This window comes from Rana temporaria, chromosome 1 (genome assembly GCF_905171775.1).
Source record: "Rana temporaria chromosome 1, aRanTem1.1, whole genome shotgun sequence".
NCBI classification, from domain to species: domain Eukaryota; kingdom Metazoa; phylum Chordata; class Amphibia; order Anura; family Ranidae; genus Rana; species Rana temporaria.
The window spans coordinates 264809253-264827645 of NC_053489.1; the positions used below are offsets into that span (position 1 = coordinate 264809253).

Below are 18393 nucleotides of genomic sequence, written 5' to 3' on the forward strand. Positions count from 1 at the left end.
TTTTTGGGCAGCAAGGTTATTTTTCTTAAGAAAGGGAAAAAATGCATAACTGTCAGTGAAGAATATCACATCTTTATTTAAGATTATTATTCCAAAACAAGATTTTGGTTCTTTGTGAGACTTGCATAATGCAATGAATGAATGATGGTAATCCACATTTTTAGACATCTAAAATGACACTGGTGTTCTCATTTGTTAGTAACAATTAGGATTTAAATAGTCTGTCGATTACTTCTACAAGGTTAAAGGAATCTTAAAGTGGTTCTAAATGCTTCTATATTCATGCATACTATGCATGAAAGGTAAAAAAAAACCTGTGTGCATACAGCTCGCTTCCACCCAAACCAATAATTACCTGAGCCTATTCTCGATCCAGCGATGTGCATGTGAGCAGAGGCTCTCGCCCCACTCATTGGCACCTCCTGCTGTCAATCACAGCCAGTGAGAACAAGGCCAAAGCCATTGCTAAGAGCAGACAAATACAACATGTTTGTTTTGTTTTTTCGTTTCCTTTAGTATGAAGACAGTATGTTCAGACACACCAGTCTCATGCTTGTATAGACCACCTCATCTTCATCCCACAATCTCTCTTGTAATACCTTTCCCATGTACCCACTGGATTTAGCTTCCTCTTGGATCATGCACCGAATTGCTGTACTTTGTCATTTGGGCTCACTTCATACAGAAACTACTGAAAAAGCTCAGTGGATTTGAGTGAATTGTTGATTTGACTCCCAATCTAGTGCCACTATCAAAGCCAACATTGATCAGTTTTTCCATACTAAATGACAGGAAAGATGATCCGCTTATGGTTTAAAAGATTCACAAATGTTTAAAATTAGGGGCACACTCAATAGGCTAAACTCTAAACATAAAAAAAAAATAAAAAAAACAGGAAAGCCCAGATAGACACCCTGATGGGTTATAATCAAGCATTTAGAGAGGCTCCAGAAACATTCAATAGTGATGACAGCACCTCAGATTTAAAACTACACACAGAGAACTTAAGTTATATTCTCTTTAGTAAGGTCAAAGCGCATGTCGCCAAGTGTAGAAGACCCTACTAGGGACATAACCGCAAACCAAGCAGAAAATCGGCTTTAGCCTTTACCGAAACCACCTTGAAAACTTACATTCCTCAGATTAAAGATATCATTGATCAGATGCACAAGCTGACTGAGTGGCTCCAGAATACAGAGAAAATCATTGGGTTAGGTGATCATATCTTATATAGTTTGGGTCCTTCTGATGGCTACAGAGGTGGGTCTACCTAGATCGATGATATAAGGCCATATCTTCAAAACATCCAACGTGCCTTCTTTAAAACCAGTGGACAGGAAAAATGAGACAGCTCTGGCCATGAAACCCATGCGTGAAGCATGAAACGGTCAAACGGTCACCCATGAAAATCTCCGGAACAGACATTTATGGTCTTCTATTTCAATCTCTTCTAGAGAATGATTTGCCAAATCTCCAGAATGGCCCTCATCTCTGTATGCACAGGATTGTGTGATTAAAAGCTTGTTTTCTTTAACCTAGTTCTGCATTTAGATTTCTATGGTGAATGCCTACTTGGAGAACCCCTTAATAAATTCATCAAGGAAAGGAAGGGTTTTTTCTTTCAAGCCTTGCTCTGAAAGGAAGAGCTGAACTTAGGTTTTAAAGTAGAAGCCTGGTATGATGCTCCTTGTTTAGGAGTGCTAGGGGGCCTAAAAGTTTTTTTGGGATCTTCCGCTGTGAGCTCTTTAATGAATTGGTCAAGTCAGATGGTTTCCTTGAAAGGGTATACATGTGGGTTTTTTTGCAGGCAGCTTCAGCTGTCCAGGTTTTTAGCCATAAGATTTTGTGATTGGAGATTAGAGTCTTTCTAGAAATTAGTCTAAGGACATGTTCTAGGCTAGGGCATCTACACAAAAACTGAGCAGAAAGAAATTGCTGCAATTGCTCTAAACAGTGCAAGGTTGTTCATTGACTTAGTTCAGTTATCTACAGTTTGACATAATGAAATTGCAGCTAGATCTGGTGGCAGAGTTAGACTTGCAAGAGAAGACAAACAATGACATTCTAAAATCCAGCTCTTTTAACAATTCCTAATGCCTTCTTAACATAAACCATATATAGTGCAACCCCAGCAGCTGGAATATCCCTATGGATGGGTAAACACATATAATAAGAAAACTAACACTTAAATAAATATCAGAACAGTGATATCATCAAAATAAGACATATATCTTTGACTTTATTAAAGTCTACGTGATGAAAGGAGGTGACGTCAGACGCTGGAACAGAAGTGGGGAATCTGCCATGTTTGATGTTACCAGCTTCTATGTATTGAGACTGCTGTAATTTGAACTCTTGTAAGCATAATTCTCAATGAGTAAACTGATTTTATGATTGTATTACAGTACAAGCTATGCTTTTGATTTTCCTGTGATAATCCCTGGAGTAATTGAAGATGCTGGTAGAGGCTTGGAGAGCAGATTTGAAAGGAGAGAGGTGCCTGGGGGCTGTGTTTTATTATGATATGACCCATTGAGCTTCAAGGGTCTGAATATTTGTCGAGAATTCATTTTCATGTGGGGTAATGCACATGGTGAAGTGGATTGGTGGGAAGAAATATTTGTACCTTTGATGTCATTGGTAATTAGAACTGTTGCACATTAATTTTACGCAAGCATATTTTTAAATTAAAAAATGTTGCTGCAATAAGTACTACACTATAGATTTGTCTGTTTTCTTTAGCAAATCTCCTGTAGTAACCTAGGGCACAGATGGATGTCTAGAAAAAGTGAACTTGAGGAAAGGAGAGAGCATGATATGAGCCATTGATTTCTGAGGGTCTTACTATCTGGTGAGAGTCCATTTGTAGGTAGTGTAGCAAACAAAGGGAATTTTCAGTGGTTGGGAGAAATGGTGGCACCGAATTGTGAACACTTTGTTTATGAGCAGTATATCATGGACAATGGGACTATATACAATATTTTAGTTTTGCTCGTTATTGAAACACAAGTCTTATTTTCTTGAGATCACCATTTTGAAATTATTAGAACACTGGTTTTCTTCTTATATCTGCAAAAGAGCCTTTAAGAGCATCTCAAATTTTGTATCTGCAGAATCTTTGAAAAAAGGAACATTGTTTATGATGGAGAAATACGCATCAACCATAGAGTAGCCTACTTCTTTGCAAACTTTTTCATCGGATAGTGTACATTCTATTTTTTCACGAACAGGTTTTGCAGGTCTCTCTGTATGATCGGGGCATGGTGAGATTAGAAGTCACTCTACATCAGTGTTTGTCAATTCCAGTCCTCGGGCCCCCCCAACAGGTCAGGTTTTCAGGATTTCCCTCAGATGAAAAGGCTGTGGTGATTACTAAGGCAGTGAAACTGATCAAATCACCTATGCAAAATAATGGAAATCCTGAAAACCTGACCTGTTGGGGGGGCCCGAGGACTGGAATTGAGAAACACTGCTCTACATAATGCCAAGGCTTTTGTGGACAAAGGCAATGAGCTTTTCTATATTAGCAAGTATGTTGCATGAAGCTCCCTCTTTAATATGGTGGCAGTCTGCAGCTTCCTCCAATACCTTAATTTTCAGATTAAAGAAAAATAAACTACTGGTAGCGAAGGGTTATTTAAAAAAAAAAGAAAAAAAAAGAAGCCCATTACATTCAGGCACCAGCACAAAATAGAGGACTCAAGGTGTGGGTTAGGGTATTACAGGAGGCACCCATGGAGCATGTCCCCTAAATCTTTGCTAGTGTTTAATCACCTAAAAGGTACACTCCTATAACTATGTGAATGAACACTCTGCCTGTGCCCGGTAGTATACAATTAAGATATCCAAATACAAAAGTTGTAATAAATTTGTAAAATATTGTTGCCCTCAATACTACCTCCTCTTCCTTAATCTTCAAGGCATGTTTCACGTTTGTTAGTTCCAGCCTCTCGTTCTGTAGAAGCTGTTCCTTTTCTCCAAGAAGCTTCTCTTGCTTCATAGTAACAGCGTTTTTCAGTTTCATCTTGTCCACCAATTTCTTTAGATCAGTTTGTAATTTTTTAATGATTTCATTAGCCTAGAATAAAATTGTAAATGATCATTATGACCATGAAGTCAAGACATTTTAAGCATAAATAATGGAATGAAAAGTTTACTTTTATAAGTTCTTCAGAGAGGGATTTCACTGTAGTTTCAAGCTTTCCAATTTGCAGCTGCTTTTGTTCCAGAGATTCTTCAAGTTTTTTCTAAAATGGAAAAAAAAAAACTAAAAATCACATAAATGATTTATTGCAGCAGATGCAGGAAAGATTGAGTATGAAATTAGTCATTTACCTGATGATAAATTCTGCTTTCAGTGTGCAAATGGCAAGAAATAAAAAACAAGAATTGCCTGCATTAGGCATTGAAATTTCAAGTTTGAAGTCTGTTTACACTGTACATTTTCTGATGTACAAAAAAAGCATTATAGTTCAATATTTGTTTAATTTCCCCAAGACTAAATTTATATGGGGTGTCCCTTAGAATATTCTCCCTCGAATGATATGGGCATCTTCATGTAGTAACTAAGGCCCCTTTCACACTGGGGCGGGAGGCGCGGTGGCGGTATAGCGCCGCTAAAAATAGCGGTGCTATACCGTCGGATTTTCCGCGCGATTCGGCTGCTAGGGTTGTGGTATTAACCCCCGCTAGCGGCCGATAAAGGGTTAATACAGGTTGCTGGGCAGGATTTTTTCAGGCGGTATAGCAGCGCTATTTTTAGCACTGCCTGTACCGCCTGAAAAACTCCTCAGTGTGAAAGGGGTCTAAGTGAAGAAATCTTCTTGCTTCCATCCACATCTTGGCTTTTACCAGGATCGGTGGGGTTGTATGAGTTTATATCAAACTTCTATACAAAGACATAAGCAAAATTGAATGTGTTTTGATTCAAACTTGCTACACATAATAATGAATGCAGACAAAAAAAAAGTACCAGTTACACTTACTGGTAACAGATTTTCTAGGAAATCTTCCAGGATGGGACACCTGAGATGACAGTCCCACCTGACAGGAAACACAAACAACAACAGAGTTTAAAAGGCCCCACCCTTCCCTCTGTCCCTCAGTTATGACAAAAGTATAGACCCACACCGGTGTCAGAGGGTACCCTTCTGTGAACACAAACATCACCAACATTTAAGGGTGGGCAGTAGGCCTGCCGTCCTGAAAGATTTCCTAGAAAATCCTGTTACCGGTAAGTGTAACTGGTACTTTTCTCCAGTGATCTTCGAGGGCGGCACACCTGAGACGATGAGCAAGAAGTTCAGGCCTACCTTAGGGTGGGATCACCGCCTGTTGCTGCTTTGCAGATCTGATCAATCGAAGCGCCTGCCCTCTCTGCCCAGGAGGTCGCCAGAGATCTGGTTGAGTGAGCTTTAATGTGAGTTGGAACAGGTTTTCCTGACTGTTCATAAGCTACTGCGATAGTCTGTTTAATCCACCTGGCTATCGTAGGCTTAGAGGCTTTAAGCCCTTTCTTTTGACCAGAGAAATTAATTAACAAATGATTTGATCTCCTGAACTCACTCACTCTATCTAAATAGGCAAGAAGACACCTTCTAACATCTAATAAATGAAACCTAGCCTCCTTGTCATTTTTGGGGTTCTGACAAAAGGAGGGGAGGACAATCTCCTGTGACCAGTAGAATTCAGAGGTCACTTTTGGCAAATATAACGGGTCCTGTCTGAGGATTACCCTATCCTCAAGGAGCAACAAAAAAGGCTCTTGTAAGAGCTTGTAAATCACGAACCCTTCTGGCTGTCGTGATTGCCAGAAGAAAGGCCATCTTAAGTAAAAAGGAATTTAACAGAAATTTGAGCCACCGGCTCAAAAGGCTCTTTGGTTAGAGCATCTAATACCAGGGATAAATCCCAAGGTGGAAACCTGATTGTCTTTACCGGGGTTACCCTTTCCCTGGCTTTTAGAAACCTTTTTACCAGTGGGTTCAGGGCTAGCCTCTGGTCAAAAAATACTGACAAAGCTGCAACCTGGACCCTTAGCGTACTTACTGCTAAGCCCTGATCAACTCCTTCTTGAAGGAAATCCAGGACCATGGGGACTATTTGGAGAGAACCTTCTCTAGGCTGGGCCCAGCGAGAGAAGACTTTCCAAACCTTAGCATATATTTTTCTTGTGACTCGCTTCCTACTCTGCAAGAGTGTGTCAATCACCTTTTCCGAGCATCCCCTGAGCCTGAGGATCTTCCTCTCAAACACCATGCCGCCAGGGAAAGGAAACCCGGATCGGGATGTAACACTGGTCCCTGGGAGAGGAGATCGCATCTGGACGGGAGATGCAACGGAGGAGCCATCGACCACCTTCTCAGTGTGGGGAACCATGCTCGCTTCGGCCACCAGGGTGCGATCAGGTTAAGGTATCCCTTTGACCTGGATAGCTTCTGTAGAACCCTGGGGATGAGAGCCAGAGGAGGAAAGGCATAAGCTAGGGTGAACTCCCATTTCTGTGCCAGGGCATCTATCCCATAGGCGTCCTGCTCTCTGGTGAGGGAGAAGTACTTGTGGACCTTCCTGTTCTTTTTGCAGGCAAATAAATCTATTTCTGGTCTGCCAAAGTGTTGGCTTACCAGAGAGAAAACCTTGTTGTTTAGCTCCCACTCTCCCTGATGAATGGGCTGCCTGCTGAGGAAGTCTGCCTGAATGTTGAGGGACCCTTTTTCATGTACCGCCGAAACTGAGAGAATCTTTTTCTCCATGTCCACCAGCATCTCCTGGGTCAGTTTCATCAGCCTGCTGGACCTTGTTCCCCCCTGATGATTTAGGTAGGACACCGCTACTGCATTGTCTGAAAGGATTTGTACTTCTCTTCCTAGGACCTGGTCCTTGAAGTTTAGGGCTTTCCCGACCGCTAACAGTTCCCTGAAATTGGAGGAGGCTTTGCTCTGCTCCCGGTCCCAAGGGCCCTGGGCAAAGAGATCTCCTATATGCGCTCCCCAGTCCCAGGCACTTGCGTCTGTAGTCAGAATTAATGGATTCTGTTGGGTCCAGGAGCGCCCTTTTGACAGGTTGTCTGCGCTGAGCCACCAGTCTAGGGAGTTCCTTGCCTCTTCTGAGAGGGACACTGTTAAGTCCAGGGATTCTCTTCTCCCATCCCAGGAGGAGAGAAGGAATCCCTGGAGTTTCCGGGAATGGAATTGGGCCCAGTGAACCGCTGGGATGCAGGATGACATGAGCCCCAACACTCTCATCATGGTCCTTAGAGAGACCTCTCTGGTACTAAGCAAAGCAGAGACTGCTCTTTGCGCTTTGGTGATCTTTTCTTCTGGTAGAAAGATCTTTTGGTTCACTGAATCCACCTGGTACCCTAGAAACACCTTTAAATGTGCAGGGTCTAGGGATGATTTCTCTTTGCCGATTAGCCACCCTAGATACTCTAGTGTGGACAGCACCCTGTCTCGGTCTGCCTGGAGTTGTTCCAAGGCCGGACTGAAAATCAGCATATCGTCCAAGTATGGGATCAAGGCCATCTCCTGGAGGTGTAGGAATGACACTACCTCGGCTAGAACTTTAGTAACAATTCTTGGACTGGCCGCTAGGCCAAAGGGGAGAGCCTTGAACTGCCAGTGTCAGACGCCCTGCTTCGTCTGCACTGCAAACCTCAGGAACTTCTGATGTTTTGGGGAAATGGGAACATGCAGGTAAGCATCCTTTAGGTCCAATTTATCATAAAGACTCCTTCTTGGAGGTGCCTGACCGTGTAGATGCTTTCCATCCTGAATTTTTTGTAAACCAGGTGTTGGTTTAGTTTTCGTAGATTTATAATCAGCCGGAATTTTCCGGATGGTTCTGGTACCACAAATATGTGAGAATAAAACCCCTGGCCAATTTGATCTACTGGAACAGGAATGATGACCTGCTGTTACGCTAGTTCCCGGACACTCTCCAATAGGCCCCCTGCTTTTAATGGGTCTTTGGGGAGAGGAGTCAGGATAAAGTTTGGCGGAGGGGGAGACAGAAATTCTAACTTGTATCCCTCCTTTATCAGATTTAGAATATAAGGACTCTGCGTGATATTCTCCCACTGAGGGAGAAACCACGAGAGCCTTCTGCCAACTTTTATGCTGGCGTCATTTGGTTTCTTTGTTGGAAGAAGTAGCTCCGGAAAAAAGGATCTCACCTTTTTCCATGCCCTTTCCAAATCCCCACTTTTTCTTTGGGTCCTTCTTTTCCTGAAAACGTTTTTTTGAAGGGGGGCCACGGATTGGATTGAGTAGGAAACTTTTTTCCTTTCTCTGTGAAACGAGACAGTACCTGCTCCAAATCAGAACCAAAGAGCAGGGATCCCTCAAAGGGGATCCCGCAAAGGCGAGACTTGGATGTAAAATCTCCATCCCATGCCTTTACCCAAAGGGCTCTTCTGGCGGAATTAAAAAAAGAGCTGCTGATTTGGTGGTGGCGACTGCCTTTCCGACCACTTCCAGAGTCTAACACCTCTTTGGCTTTACTGTCCTGTGCTACGTGGTCCATTAGTCTGCGGAGCCATGCGTCCGCATTTCTAGCGACACACGCAGAGGCCAATGCAGGGCCCATAGCAGCTGCATTGGCATCCCACGCCCTGCGTAGCAAAGTTTCAGACTTTTTATCCATCGGATCTCGAAAGTTACCGGAATCTTCGAAGGATAGATCCAAATGTTTGGATACTTGAGCCAATGAAGCATCCAGACGCGGAACTTTAAAGAATCAGTCTTCCTCTTCCGTTTTGAAGGGGCACCTGCGCGTCCAAGTTTTTAGTCTTAAAACCCTGCGCTCAGGTTCCTTCCATTCTCTTAGAATAATATCTTTAAGAGATTGGTGCACAGGAAAGGATTTGGTTTGGGATTTACTGAGTCCCCTGTAAAGCTTGTCTTGTACTGAGATTTTAGGGGCGGGTAGTTGGATGTCCTCAGAGGTATAGATAGCTTTAAGGAGATCCTCCATATCCTCTGCCGAAAAGAGATGACCCCCAGGTTTAGTATCCTCAAGACTACTGTGGTCAGAATCCTCCCCTTCCTCCCGGGAACTCTGATCCGAGAGTTCTAACTCTACGTCTGAGTAGGTCAGTGGTGGTCCCTGAGACTCCTCCGTAAAACTAGTCTGAGTCTCTACTAGGGAGGGGGAGCTTTCCCTACCTACGGAAGCTACTTCCCTGTTAGCTACCGAGGCTTTGAAGGATTGAAGCGTAGCTAGCATTTCAGCTTGCAGTGCTCTGCACTCCTTCATTGTTTGCGCTGTCTCCTTGCCTGCTAATTTGTATATACACTTAGAGCAGAAGGGTTTCACAGTCTTGTGGGAGTTTATACCCTACAGCGTTTAGATTTGCCTGAGGATTTGCCTCTAGACCTGCTGGGGGTCTCCTGGGCAGGGCTTTCAGTTTCTGAAACAAAACAGTAAAGAAAAGACCCGTTACCCATGGCTATTCCTGTGGGGGATAGTGTTAATAGGGCCACCCCAAAAAATCACTTCCCCCCCCCCCCACCAACCGAGTCACTCACCCCCTGTGGCGACTTGAGAAGCTGGCATCGGTCCGTCCTCCTTGTCCATGCTGCATTCCGCTGCCCAGCGTAGGGAAGGATCGCTTTGTGCAGGATGGGGGGGAACGTACGACCGTGGACCCCCGCTCCATTACCGCCGATGAGCGTGTGAGACGCCGCTCGCCGCCATTTTACTGTAGCCCAGGCGCGGCGGAAGTGACGCAGACTAGCCACGCCGTCGGACATTTCCGGACATGCGCAGTAGCCAGTACAGGACGTTGAAGACCGCCTCGTGGTCTGGAGAAGCTTTTTCTCTGTGCCAGCGTCTGGGAACTTGCCAGACATTCACAGAGACTCCCTCCCCAAATCAGGGACATCTTGAGCGGCTCCTCCTCGCCATCCACCACAGTCAGGTAGGAGGAGAGAGTGGGATGGATGGTCCCTGGGGATGTGGACACCTCACTGTGTCAAACACCCACAGTATTCTCAGGGAGACTGTTACCAGCACCTTCATTCCCTGAGAATAAATAGAAGGGGGGGGGGGCCTGGAGTAAAGCTAGTGCTTTTTATCTGACTCTGACCCTTGGTCCCAGACCTTAGTCTCTTAGAAAAAAATAACAAATTGTTTCGCTGCCATCCTGTGGGAAACACAATCAATAACTGAGGGACAGAGGAAAGGGTGGGGCCTTTGAAACTCTGTTGTTGATTGTGTTTCCTGTCAGATGGGACCGTCATTCTCAGGTGTGCCGTCCTGGAAGATGACTGGAGATAAATAATAAATATATATATATATTTTTTTTTTTTACACTATTTGGGTGCATTCACACTTCTGTGTTTTGCAGGTGCATTGTATAAAAAAAAAAAAAAAAATGCTTTTTCTTTCTTCTTTAGGAATGTGTGTGAATGCATGTAAAAACTGATGAAAATGCACTGCATCTGATAGGAGACATACCTTGTGCTCCTGTGCGCTTTCACAAGCATCTGTACTTCGTAACACTACTTGCTCTTTATCCTTGACTTCCTGTTCTAGAACGGCTGCCCGCATCTTGTATTGGTTTAGATGTTTCTCTTTCTCATGGCACTCAGTGTCCAAAGTAGAATTTTCCCGACGTAAGGAAGAAGCTTCTTGTTTAGCTCTATAACTTTCCTGAAACCACATTTTACAATCTATTAAACCAGATATACTAGGGGGGATTTAGCAATAATGGAGCAGACAAACTGGAGCAGCTGTGGATGGCAACTAATCAGCTATCTTCAGCTTGTTCTGTTAATCTTTGAAAATAAAAGACAGACGCCAATTGGTTGCCATGCACAGGTGCTCCAGAGTCAGACTGCACCACTACGTCTGCTTACACACAAACATTCATTCAGCATGTTGTATTTTCAACAACAAAAAATGCACAGACTGGCTGAATTTACAGAATGGATCTTATGTAATTAATGCTTGCAATATTCTGTATGTAAAAGGGTCACAAAGTTCAATGCACAAGTTTTTTTTTACCTTCTGGCTGATATTAGTAGTGATGTTCTACAAGCTGCACATTGATGAAAAGAAAAATGCACCATGCAATAAAAGACTGATTCATAAGAAAAACTTTCAATATGCAAATGTTAATTTAAACCAGTGGTCTCCAAGGGCCGGATGCGGTTCTTTGCTCGCCTCTATCCAGCCCTAAGGGTACTTTTCCTCCCACTGATACATTATTTCTTTCACTGATACCAACAATGGGGCATAATTCCTGGTGGTGAAATCAGTAATGAGGCACTATTTCTCCCATTGATACAAATAATGGGTCACTATTCCACCCACTATTACCAAGGATGGTGCATTAATTCTCCCACTGACACCAAAGGTGGGACACTTTTCCTCCCACCGACAGCAACAACGGGGCACTATTCCTCCCCCTTATAACAAAGATGCATTTTTTTCTCCCACTGATTCCAGGACAATTTCTACTTCCAATGGCCACAGTCCGGACCCCTTCAAGTCTAAAGGACAGTAAACTGGCCCTCTGTTTAGAACGTTTGGAGACCCCCGATTTAAACCATAGGTAAACCCAAAAACCAAAATGTTATATATTGCAGCCCATCGGTCCTTAGGCATATTTGTTATCTTATTGCCATGGTAAGAGAGTGGAGATTTCAGTTCAGAGCACAGGAAATACTTGGACAAAAGCTGGTAACATTGCAGAAGACATAACTCAATGGGTAGGGAAGACTTGACATGAAGCCCAATGTCATTATATTTATTTTGTTTGATTTCATTAGTCAGTTTTGCCACATTAGAGAATGACATTACACACAACGATCCATGGCATGTGTACCATCAAAACCTACAGTGCATAAGCAAAAATTGTTATGCCCAATTTATTGCATGTCTTTCAAAAACTGAATTCAACCTTAGAGCCATCAGGTAATTCATTAGCTACACAAACATACACAATTCTTACAGAAGTCTGAATACCTCTTCCATTGCAGAAAGCTTCCCCTTAAGTTCACGTATGCACGATTCAGATTTGTACTTCTTCTCTGTCAAGTCTTTATTAACTGCTTCCAATTCACACACCCTTGCTTCCAAATGTTGTATTGTTCGGTTGTTAGAGAATTCCAGCTCTTTCTTTTGCTGCTCATGCTGATGCCGGTATTGAGTTTGAAGCTAGAAAAAAAAAAAAAAATTGATATCCAACTATAAAATTATTTTGTAATAATTACAACTTGACTTTAAATAATAACATACAGTAAGAAAGGGAGGGTTATTATGAAGTTAAAGGGGTTGTAAAGGTTTGTTTTTTATTTTCTAAATAGGTTCCTTTAAGCTAGTGCATGGTTTGCTTACCTTTTCCTTCAATTTCCCTTCTAAAAAAAACGTTTCTTTGTCTGAATTTCTCAATTCCTGTTTTTCCTCAGTAAGCTTGCCCCTATCATCTGGCTGGGGGTTAGTCAGCCAGAACAGCTTGCTGAGGAGGAACAGGAAGTGAGAAATTCAGACAAAGAAAAAAACAACATTTAGAAGGGAAATGGAAAAAACGGATAAGTGAACCAACAGTGCACTGGCTTAAAGGAACCTATTTAGAAAATTAAAATCAAACCTTTACAACCCCTTTAAGACTTATAACAAAGTACAATGTGTGATATTCATTAGTGAAATTTCAGTAATGTACAGTGACTTCCATGCTACAAAAAGCTGCTAGAGACAGTATGGCAATATGTGGGTGAAAATTACAAAACCAGAGAATAAATGTCAAATTGTTTCTATAAAAAAAAAAAAAAAAGGAAGGAAGGAGGGAGGGAAGAAAAAAAAAAAAAAAAAAAAGGGCCACAAATGTACTCCAACCTGTGCCACCTTCTCTCTTTCGGCTGTAATTTCCTGTGTATGCCTGCTTGTTAATGAAGATGACTGTGAAGTCCATTCATTCCTGAGCTTATCCAGTTCCTTGCATTTCTCGGCCAGGGCCTGTTAAGAAAGTTACCACAAATTTAGGGAAATATAAAAGCATGTTATATACACACACACACACACACACACACACACATATATATACACACATACACACACACACATACATACATAGGATCACAAAGCTAAATAAAATACAAATATTAGGAACCTGTACTGTATTGCAAACCGAAAGGAATGAAAATATTCTGAAATGCAACATAAAAGCTTTTTGAACAGCAAAGATTCCTGCACAAACGAGTGTGAGTTTCAGTAAGTGGCTTTACCCTTCTCTTCTGTTCTAGCACTTTGAAGTTTAACTGACAATTTCGCAGTCGTGCGACGCTGTACCCAAACAAAATTTACGGTTTTTATTTTTTTGCGCTATAAACAAAAAAAAGGCCGACAATTTTGAAAAAAAAAATGTATATTTTTTACTTTGTGCTATAATAAAATGTCTCTAAAAATGTTTCTTCAGTCTCTAGGCCAATATATATTCTACAAATTTTTGGTTAAAAAAAAAAAAAATTGTATACTAGTAATGGCGGTGATCTGCGATTTTTAGCTGTACTGCGACATTGCGATGGACAGAGCTGACACTTTTGACATATTTCTAGGACCACTGACATGTACACAGCAATCAGTGCTATAAATATGCACTGATTACTGTGTGAATGTCAATGGCAGGGAAGGGGTTAACACTAGGAGATCAAGGGGTTAACTGCGTTCCCTGGGTGTGTCCTAACTGTAGGGGGATGGGCTACCTAGGACATGACATAGATCATTGCTCCAGATGATAGGGAACAGAAGATCTCTGTCATGTCACCAGACAGGATAGGGAAATGCCTCGTTTACATAGGCATCTACCTGTTCTGCCTCTCCTCGTCACAATCGCGGGACACCGGCGGACATCTAGTCCACAGAACCACCGCCAGCTAAAGAAAAAAAAAAAAGGGCGTTCTCTCCTTTACAATAGAGGGCTTGCAAGCATGCTTTGCGTACACTAAGCAGATATAATGTAATTGACAAATTCTGCCCCTGAAAGTTGTACACATGAACCACATCGATTTACTTTTTGATATTTTTTAAAAATCAGTGGTAATATAAATGGAGTTTTCGTCTATATTTTTGGTTTTCATTCGTATACAGCAGGGGTCTTCAAACTATGGCCCTCCAGTTGTTCAGGAACTACAATTCCCATCATGCCTAGTCATGTCTGTGAATGTCAGAGTTTTACAATTCCTCATGGGATTTGTAGTTCCGCAACAGCTGGAGGGCCGTAGTTTGAGGATCCCTGGTATACAGCATTGTTATTTCCTAAAAGATGGCAAGCAAGTGGTTCTTGTCAGTGAACTATGATGCAGTGGTGTCCTGCACTGAAGAAAATGTGTTTTTTACACACACACACACACACACACACACACACACACACACACACACACACACACACACATAAATCGACAGTATCAGAAGATCTTACCTGTTGAGTTACAGAAAGTTTCTGAAAAAGTTCCTCTTCAGATTTCTGTAATTTTCCCTTTAAAACATAATTTTCCAACTAAAGGTGAAAGAAAAAGTATACAGTAGGTAATATATGGTTTATGGATAATTTAATTCATTATAGACAATCAAATTTGTTATTCATTTGGCACTACTATGAATTGTTTATTAAAGTCAAACAACCCTGAGCACTATACCCGTCACTTCCAATCCCCCCCCCTTTTCCCCCCATGGTTTTCACCCCCACTTGCTTGCTTCCCTTGCAACTTTTTCATTATCCACCAACCCCCCCGCGTCTTTTTCCACCATCTTACTTTCTCTGCATTTCTCATTGTTTTCCCCTTGTCGATACTATTGTGACTGCCACATTAAAGCAGTATTAAGCCCAAAACCAAAAATGTAATATAGTATACAGTAGTTTACCAATCATTAAATATGGCAGCTGCATTCGTTTTCTCTCTTTAGGCTTTTTCCCCCCCTCTGTTTTCAGCAAGTGATATGGCCAGTAACACCTCCTGTATTACAGTGCCCTCCACTCTGGTTGAAGAACAGGGTAGACAGCAGCATGGTTAATCTTGAGAGAGCAGAGCGTTAGACTAGCAGACACTAACAAATTAAAGCTGAACTAATACTTTATATGCTGTTACAGCAAAGTTTTTTTCCCCATTTTGGAAGAAAAGGCTTTACATAAATTGAAGCTGGTCATTGTAAGCACCCCTGTCAGTGTTAAATGTTTTTTCCCATCCCATTTAACTCCTACATCTGCAAGAGAGCTTGTTCATTTAAAAAACAGACTTGCTGGCTTGGTCACTAGATGAAAATAGAAGAAAAAAAAGCCCAAAAAAGATAAAACTAATGCAGCCATCACATCCAAGTATTGCTAAGCCACAATATAATCAATGTTTGCTTTGGATTTAATACGGCTTTAAATTTTCCTTTTTTTGTTATATACTGATTAAATGTTCAAACCAACAGATCTTTGCCCTTTAACCACTTCAGCCCCGGAAGATTTTAGTCCCTTAAATGACCGGAGCATTTTTTTTGCGATTCGGCACTGTCGCTTTAACAATTGCCTAGTCGTGCAACATTGAACCCAAACAAAATTTACACCCTTTTTCCCCCCACAAATAGAGCTTTCTTTTGGTGGTATTTAAATATCTCTGCAGTTTTTATTTTTTACGCTATAAACAAAAAAAAAAAAAAGAGCGACAATTTAAAAAAAAATAAAAAAATATATATATTTTTTTACTTTTTGCTATAATAAATATCCCCAAAAATATATATATATATATAAAAAAATTCAAATTCTCTCTCGGTTTCAGCCTATATGTATTCTTCTACATATTTAAAAAAAAAAAAAAATTGCAATAAAGTTTACATTGATTGGTTTGCGCAAAAGTAATAGCATCCACAAAAATAGGGGATAGATTTATAGCATTTTATATATATATATTTTTTTTTTAAATTAGTAATGGCGGTGATCTGCCATTTTCAAAATAGGGACTGTGACATTGTGGCGGACAGATCGGACACTTGACACAATTTTGGGACCACTGACATTTATACAGCGATCAGAGCTAAAAAAAAATTACTGTGTAAATGTCACTGGCAGGGAAGGAGTTTAAACACTAGGGCGCGATCGAGGGGTTAAAATGTGTTCCCTCAGTGTGTTCTAACTGTAGGGGGGGATAGGCTACCTGAGACATGACAGATCACTGCTCCCAGGACATGACAGATCACTGCTCCCGATGACAGGGAACAGAAGATCCCTGTCATGTCACTAGGCAGACAGGGAAATGCTTGTTTACATAGGCATCTACCCGTTCTGCCTCTCCTCGTCACGATCGCAGGCCACCGGCAGACATCTAGTCCGCGGGACCTCCGCCGGCTAAGTGCGTGAGTCCGCTAGTCCGGGATTACAAACGGACGTACGAGTAGGCCCTTTTGCACACCTGTGCATTCTACCGACGTGCATCAGCGTGCGACGGTCAGGAAGCAGTTAAAAAGGAGAAGTCCAGCCTGAGTTTGTTTGGCTGAACTTCTCCTGTGGGTCACAGGAGTGCAATTTGTTTTGCACTATTGTGACCCGTATTTCAGCAGAGAGCAGTCTGAAGTCCGCTCTCTGCTGACATCACTGGAATCAGTCCAGGCACCGTGTCATCGCAATAATGAAGTTTTGGATCCGCCAGGTGCCCGTCTCAGTGAGCCGCTGAGACGGTCGCTCCCCCACCACTCCACAGCTCCAGTCAGAGCGGCGGGGGGAGCTGCTGCTGACTGATAGACAGCATCTCTCTGCTCAGGGAGCCGAGAGAACTAAGCCTTTGGTGATGTTCGATGGCTCAGTTCCCAGTGCAGAGACGTTCTGAGAGAGAGGAAGATGAAAATCGTGCCTTTCTGCCAAGCAGAAAACACAGATATGTCTTCCTCCAGTCACAGCATTCCCCTCCAGTAAGAAAGCACTCCCTAGGAGCACTCCCGTTTGATCGCCCATGATGTTAAACCTCTTCCCTGACAGTGTCATTAATACAGTTACAGTGCATACTGTTTAGCACTAATCACTGTATTATAGTCACCGGTTCCCAAAAAGTATCAGCTAGGTGTCCGATTTATCCTCCACAATGTCAGTCCTGCTTAAAAATCGCTGATCGATTTTTACTAGTGAAAAAAAAAAAAAAAAGAAGAATAAAAAATTCCATAAAAATATCCCCTAGTTTGTAGACGCTTTAACTTTTGTGCAAACCAATCAATATACGCTTACTGGGATTTATTTACCAAAATATGTAGCAGAGTATATTTTGGCCTAAACTGATGAAGAAATTCGTTTTTTTATTATTTATTTATTGGGTAATGTTTTATAGCATAGTAAAAAATAAATAAAAAAAATTCCAAAAATGTTTATAGCGCAAAAAATAAAAAAACGCAGGTGATCAAATACCACCAAAAGAAAAAAAAAGAAAAAATCTATTTGTGGGGAAAAAGGACATTCATTTTATTTGTACACAGCGTAGCAAGACCGCACAATTGTCAGGTAAATTAGCGCAGTGCCGCATCGCAAAAAATGGCCTGGTCGTGAGGGGGGGGGGGGGGGTAAACCTTTCGGGGCTGAAGTGGTTAACCACTATTCTATAAAGGGCTGTACTAGTGTGTCTTATACATGAACAACTGCACATTATTAACCCATTTAGAGCACAGGAATCTCCCAGCACCCAAGCTCTAAAGGGCCATTATGGTAAAATGTAAGTAAAACCTTGTGACAGATACTTTGTGGACTTTAAATCTAAAAACATATTGGAATTAGAAGGACAGGATCAGAGTCAGCTCCAGCACCTTGGGAACCCAGCTGATTATTTCAAAGGCCCCTTTCACACAGGGGCGGGGGTAAAGTGCCGCTATTTTTAGCGATGCTTTACCGTCAATTTTGCGGCGCTATTCGGCCTCTAGCGGGGCGCTTTTACCCCCCGCTAGCGGCTGAGAAAGGGTTACAACCATCGCAAAGTGCCTCTGCAGAGACGTTTTGCCAGCGATATAGCCGCGGTGCCCATTGATTTCAGTGAAGGAGAGGAGTGGTATACACACCGCTCCAAAGATGCTGCTAGCAGGACTTTTTTTACTGTCCTGCTAGAGCACCGCTCCAGTGTGAAATCCCATGGGACTGCAGCGGCTGTTGCAGGTAGCTTTGCAGGTGTTATTTTTAGCGCGTGCAAAGCGACCCAGTGTGAAAAGGGTCAAAGTAGTATGCCAAATTTGGGTTTGGCTAACGGTTCAGCCGCAGCACGAGTTCGGACTGTACATTTGCCCGTTTGCCGAACACCCGAATTTTCAGGGTGTTCACTGCACAGTGCATTCTGTGCCCTGCCTGGGCAAATCTTTGCCTAATCAGGGTGCAGAGTAAGCCGGTTAAGGAGCGGGGCCAGGAAGCTTTCAATGCGTTTCCCCACCCCTCCAGTCCAT

At 42.2% G+C, this 18393-nt stretch overlaps 1 protein-coding gene across 2 annotated transcripts in view; it reads right to left on the reverse strand.

The window, feature by feature from the left end:
- Positions 1-18393, reverse strand: part of LOC120941696 (spindle assembly abnormal protein 6 homolog) — a 157279-nt gene that overhangs the window by 83169 nt on the left and 55717 nt on the right. For both annotated transcript variants that reach the window (XM_040355256.1, XM_040355267.1), the window contains exons 6-11: positions 14423-14500; positions 12841-12960; positions 11971-12162; positions 10459-10653; positions 4158-4247; positions 3899-4078 (exon numbers count right to left, since the gene is read on the reverse strand). In XM_040355256.1, coding sequence (XP_040211190.1) covers positions 3899-4078; positions 4158-4247; positions 10459-10653; positions 11971-12162; positions 12841-12960; positions 14423-14500 — 855 coding nt within the window. The remainder of the gene's footprint in view (positions 1-3898; positions 4079-4157; positions 4248-10458; positions 10654-11970; positions 12163-12840; positions 12961-14422; positions 14501-18393) is intronic.